At 49.8% G+C, this 6,300-nt stretch overlaps 1 protein-coding gene across 1 annotated transcript in view; it reads left to right on the top strand.

Moving 5' to 3' along the window:
- EFCAB6 (EF-hand calcium binding domain 6) overlaps positions 1-6,300 on the top strand; it is a 255,659-nt gene that overhangs the window by 129,268 nt on the left and 120,091 nt on the right. Inside the window, exons 16-17 of the mRNA XM_010843633.1 lie at positions 3,546-3,719; positions 5,799-5,967. Coding sequence (XP_010841935.1) covers positions 3,546-3,719; positions 5,799-5,967 — 343 coding nt within the window. The remainder of the gene's footprint in view (positions 1-3,545; positions 3,720-5,798; positions 5,968-6,300) is intronic.

Raw genomic sequence — 6,300 nt, forward strand, 5'->3', positions numbered from 1 at the left:
AAGGAAGGGGCCGGAAGAAGGAGGGGCAAAGGACCGTGGGGCCGGCTGCTCCGGGGCTGGTCTGGGCAGCAGAGGAACCGCCCGCTGACTCTGGACAGGGAGGCTGACGGCCGAGGGTGGAGGGGTCTCCGGGGATGCCTGGGGCTGCTCGAGAGGTGGGAGAGACAGGGCCACTGAGGGAGCAGATGGAGTTGGCCAGTCGGGGGTGAAAGCGCCAGAAAAAGGGCTGCAGGAAGACGTGGGCCTCAGAGGGGAGTCCGGGCCGGGACGAGACCCCGGCGTCCTCACACCTACCGCTTGCTCGTTTGTTTGTTCGACAAGCGCTTGTCTGGGGTCCACGGTGGACCAGCTGGCTGAGGTGAGCGGGCCTCGGGCAGGACCTGAGGCCACCACCAGGCAACCAGGGCCCCGGCTGGTCCAGCAGCAGAGGAGGCCGAGAAGCTTGGGGCAATGGGACCGGATGGGGGTGCCTGAGGCTAAGGGGGCAGGGGGCCAGCAAGGTCAGAGGTCACAAAGGAAGCAAGTGGGGTGAGCAGTTAGGTGGGGGGAGACCCAGCAGGTCCTTGGGAGGTGTGTGGAGCAGAGAGGGCAGGGTCAGGGAGGGAGTCAGCTGGCTTCACAGACAGGCTCTGGCGTGCCTGCGGGCTGGGAAAAGCGGGAGACTGCACGCAGCATCTGCAGAGGAGAAGCAGATGGAGCCAGGGAGGGAAGAGGGGTTATGGGGATGCTGACCTAGGAGTCGCCTCTCCAGACTTCTCAACGTAGGGGGAGGCGAGATCGGTTGCTGAGGGGGGAGCTCGCCGGTGGAAAAGGAGGCTTGGGAGTTGTTAAATGTTTGCAGCGGCTTCCAGGGGCCAGCAGAGGGGAACCTCTTGAGGTCTCCATTTACTTGTCCCTAAAAGGAGGGTGTCGCCCAACGACATTCATGTTCTACCTGAGTACACTTTATTTTCTTTATATCAACTCCTCTTTTTCTGAAGTATATTAATTAAAAAAAAAAAAAAAGGCTTTTCTTACATGTTAAAACAGCATCACTCGCTGTAAAGAGGTTACACTAAGTCTGCCTTTCATGAAAACAGTATGATTAAATCCTAATGAGATGTCTCTATCTGCCAAAGGCTCTAAGCAGAAGGCTTGCTATTGCTTTGTTAAAATGTAGGTTAATAAACAGAAAAAAATATGAGTTATGTTTGATACCACTTGAAGTAAAAGAAATGCAAATTTGCAAACGCGTGGAAAGAGCAGAAAAGAGGAGAAGGTGGTTCTCGCGTGTGTGCTGGTGGGTGTGTAAATGACAACGCCTCTTTGGAAAGCAGTTTGGTGTAACAAGGGGCTTCCCTGGTGGCTCAGATGGTGAAGAATCTGTCTGCAATGTGGGGGACCTGGGTTTGATCCCTGGGTGGGAAAGATCCCTGGAGAAGGGAATGGCTGCCCACTGCAGAATTCTTACTTGGAGAATCCCATGGACAGAGGAGTCTGGCAGGCCCCATTCTATGGGCTTGCAAAGAGTTAGACACGACGGAGTGACTGACACTTTGACTTTTTCACTTTGGTGTGATAAGAACCACCCCCTGCCCACTTTGTTGCTGTGGTTCTTCTAGAAATACGTACCATGAGTACATGTGGAGGTTCAGGGTGTGTTTGGAAAACCACTGGCTGAACAGCCAGGAGTGTGGGTTGGGGTGGGGTGGGCAGGAGGTGAGGATGAACCCAAGCTTCTGGCTCAAGCACCTGGGGACTCAGGATCGTCATCTGAGCTGGGGGAGGCTGAGGGGGACAGTTTCTGGGGGTAGAAATCAGAAGTTTCATTTTAGACATGTTAACTTGGAAAGGAGATTGGTGGACATCTCATCACCCAGAGTGGCAGGACACTCCGTTCGCCCCCTTCTCCACCTTCCCCTGACCCCACCTCCCGGGTACTCCCCACCTGTCGCCCAGCTGCACTTTTCATGGCTCCTGTCATTTGTTTATGCTTATTACCTGTGCCACCTCCCGAGGACATAAAACGTGGAGACTTTGTCTCTTCCGGCTGAAGCCCCAGTACCTAGGAGTGGAAGAGTGCCTGGCTCACGGACAGGGCAAGGAAATGAATGAATGAATGGGTGAACTTTAGTGGGTTGATCATGCAGGCACCTGGATTTTTGAGATGGAAGCCTTTCTATCCCTTCTCCATTGTGTAACCAGTCTGTCTAAACTACAAAGTGAAGTTGCTCAGTCGTGTCCGACTCTTTGCGACCCCATGGACTGTAGCCTACGAGGCTCCTCTGTCCATGGGATTTTCCAGGCAAGAGTACTGGAGTGGGTTTCCATTTCTTTCTCCAGGGGATCTTCCCAACCCAGGGATCGAACCCGGGTCTCCTGCATTGCAGGGGCAGATGCTTTACCATCTGAGCTACCAAGGAAGTCCTATAGAGATGATCACATTAAAACCCTGCTTGAAGCACTTGGGTGTCCTCTTGCCATTAGGAAAACACCAGCTGCTTTAATAGAATGTGGCTTCCCAGCCCCTCAGGATCCTCAAGCCCCTCTGGAACTCGGGCTCTGTAGCCAGAAGGCCTGGGTTCAAATCCCAGCTCGGCCCTGAACAAGCTGTGAACTTGGGCAAGTGCTGAGATGAGAGCTGTGGTGAGGACCAAATGAGGTGGTAGACACAAAGCCTGCCACCCAGGGCCAAGCGCACGGGGAGCTCTCATTTGCTGCAGCCGTTCCCGCAGGTCCTAGCTCAGCAAGGCTGATGCTGAGCTCTCTGTTGTGTCCGGGTTTTCAGATGATCTGTTCCCTCCTTTCAGAACGAGCACTTCCCCAGCCTCTTGCAGCTCCGTGAGGTGGGCTTGCTCTGCATTGGGAGCATGGAGTCTTAACCACTGGACCACCAGGGGAGTCTCAAACTAACCCATATTTAAATAATACAATTGGAAGAAATCCATCAAGTGTATACATCTCTGTGAACCCATCACAAGCTGTCAATCCAGACACTAAACTTTTTCATCGTCCTTAAAGCTTCCTTGTGCCCTTTGCAATCCCTCTCTTCCACCCACCTGGCACCATGTCACTGCAGATGACTTGGCATTTTCTAGGATTCTCTGTAAATGCAAGCCTACAAGATGCCAGGTTTTATTCACCAAGCATAATGTCTGTGCGGCTCACTCACGCTGTTGTGTGTATCCACAGTTGGTTCTTGTTCATTGCAGAGTAGGCTTCTGTTTTATGGCCTTCCCCAGCCTTGTGGATCCACTCATCTACGGATGGGCGTTTGGTTTGTTCCTAGTTTTTGCTCTTACAATGAAAGCCACAGGTATTACACAAGTCTTTGTGCAGACATACGTTTTTATTTCTTCCGGCCACGTGCCTATGGGTGGGATAGCTGGATGCTCTGATGAGTATACATTCGGTTGCCCCACAGTCTTCCAAAGTGGGAGCACCACCTCGCACTCCACCAGCCATGGAGGAGACCTGTAGCCACTCACCTCCTTGCCGACACTTGGTAGGCTCTGTCTTATTTCAGCTGTTCTAATGGGCGTGTTCTAATTATTTTTAAAATTCAGACTCTGCAGTAAGTTTCAGGATATTGCTTCAGGAAGAATCCTTTACAAGAAACTTTTGGCATGCCTAGGAATTAATCGCCCGCCCACTGTCTCTCCAGTTTCCATGCCAAAGGGTCAACTGTTAAACGAACATCTTCAAAAAGAGGAGCAGCCACTGCCAGACCATTCTGAGAGGTAAAACAAAACGAAAGCATGTATTAAAACCACGGTGCCTACTGCAGGATATGTTAGTTGCTCAGTCGTGTCCAACTCTTTGCAACCCCGTGGACAGTAGTCCACTGGACTGAGCCAGTCTCTTCTGTCTGTGGAATTCTACTGCAAGGTAGACAGTAAATATTTGTTGACCAAAATGGGTATTTAAGTATTTTGGGATTTAATTAAGAAAGATGGCAAATGATGAATACAGTGATTAGAGTCAGGGTGTTTTAGAGCAAGCAGAGGTCTTAGGACCATGCTGCGCTGACTTACTAATTCTAGGACTGAAAGCGCTGAGGCCTGAGAGGAGGTCTGGGGCTGGCCTCACATTATTTGGGCTTCCGAGGTGGCGCTAGAGGTGAAGAAGCCCCTGCCTGGGTCGGGACGATACCCTGGAGGAGGAAACGGCAGCCCACTCCAGTGGAATCCCACGCACAGAGGAGCTGGCAGGCTACGGTCCATAGGGTCTCAGAGAGTTGGACACAAATGAAAGTGACTTTGCGTGCTCAGGTTATTCACAAACTTAGTGGACACCCTGAGGGAAGGACCCAGGACGTTCAGCTCCCAAACAACCCATCTGCCACTCAACTATTACCTCCCTGCAGTCACACTTACTTTTTTCCAGAGTTGTAGCTTCCTTACTGCTTATAATATTTATTGCAAAATATACTCATAACACTGGTTAACATTTTCTAACATGAATGATAGAATTACTTAAATGATTGCCAGATAGAATCGTAACAGTAAAACATACTTAGTAAATCCATTAAAAGTCAGACTGATGAATATTCTCGCCCTTCATTTTGAAAAATATAGGTTTAGTCTAATGAAAAGATATTATTGTAACTTGCTTGTTCTATAGCTTGTAATAAATCCATAAGGAAAGGTAAAATGTAGAACTAATCGGCCGACTTCACTTTGTCATATCCCCTTTAAAAAATTCTCAACTGTAGAGCAATGGGAATATTTTAATGCTAAGGTGATGAAATTTGAATATCTGGGCACTTTAATAGTAGCTGCTTTATAGATGAGTAGAAAGATGGTATTTTAAGAGAAAGGTAAAAGGTTCTATGAAGAGCTACGTCTGCCTCCCAAAAAAAGCAGTGAGAGAAGTGCTGGCAATTTAACATTTCATCAAACGTGGGCATTCCTGGAGAGCTCTTAGAGCCAACAGAAGCAGCAGGTGAGGGGTCCAAGTCCATTCTCAGGACCATCTCATGGCCATCAAAACGAGGTCTGGGAGACTGCAGGAGGGCTGGAGAGTAATTATCCTTCAAAGACACGTAGATTGTCACACTCAGACACAGAGCACACCGCATAAGATCTGTATTATATAAATTAAATTGATTTTGCGAATCAACTTGGATCAATTGTGGACATCCCTTCCTTCCCATGGCTGTCTGATGATCTTTGATTTGGGGACCATGAAACAGCCTGTTTAATTTAAGGCTGTGTAGCAAGGCTCTGACTTTGCATTTTCCCAGTTCACTAAAGTATCCTTTCTCAGCCGTGTCTTCCCACTCACACACCAGATTCAGCCAGCTCAAAGCACAGCTGAAAACCTCAGGGGTGACGCCAGCCCCTGCCCCAAAGCTCCCCACCCGGGCCTGATGCCTTGTGCTGGGACCTCAGCCACAGAGGGGGAGCTTTTCCTGACACAGTGAGACAGAGTACTGGCCTGGCTCTGAAGCTACGAGCCACGGGCGTGTAGACGTCCCCAAGTCACTCCCTTGACCTCAGCGTCTGTCTGCTCGTTTGTGAAAAGGGGATGGAAAACCCCCGTGTTGTCCTGGGTTGAACCATAAGTGGGTGAGGTCTGTAGCAGGGGTCCCCAACCTCCAGGACCTCATGCCTGGTGATCTGAGGTGGAGCTGATGTAATAACAATAGAAGTGAAGTGCACAATAAGTGCAGTGAGCTTAAATCACCCCCAAAGCATCCCTCCCCCATTCCATGGAAAAACTGTCCTCCACAAAACCGGTCCGTGGTACCAAGAAAGGTTGGGGGCTGCTGGCTTACAGAAAGCACGCTGCTGCACCTTGCCTGCTTGTGATTTTAGAGCCACGCCCGCTGAGAGCCAAGGTGCCGTGACCAGGAACATGACCAAGGATGAAGTCATTGAAAAGCTCAAAAGCTGTATACGGCAGCAGGACCCAGCATTCAGAAAACGATTTCTCGACTTCACCAAGGAGCCTAACGGCAAAATTCACACACATGACTTCAAGAAGGTAGGAGAGTAAGGTTTCTCTGAGTTTCTTCCTTTCCTGAAGGAAGTTCAGTTGTCTTACTGTGCTTGCTACCAGGCTCTAAAGGCACAAGCATTAAGTTTTTTTTCAGTCAGGGTTTATTCCAGGGCAAAACGGATTCATTTCTAGGCATCTTCCGACAATGTAAAAGGATTCTTCTGGCCAAAAATGTCCTTGGCAACTTTCTTCAGAATATGCTTCTGATGTGAATGCGGCTGGGTTTTGATAGTTAACCTTTCAAAACAAAGAGTTCATCGGTGCTTTCCTTGGCCATCACTGAGGACCCGGCTCCGTGTGCGAGGTGGGGCGGTGGGG

Source organism: Bison bison, unplaced genomic scaffold, assembly GCF_000754665.1.
Source record: "Bison bison bison isolate TAMUID 2011002044 unplaced genomic scaffold, Bison_UMD1.0 scf7180017864184, whole genome shotgun sequence".
Lineage (NCBI taxonomy): Eukaryota > Metazoa > Chordata > Mammalia > Artiodactyla > Bovidae > Bison > Bison bison.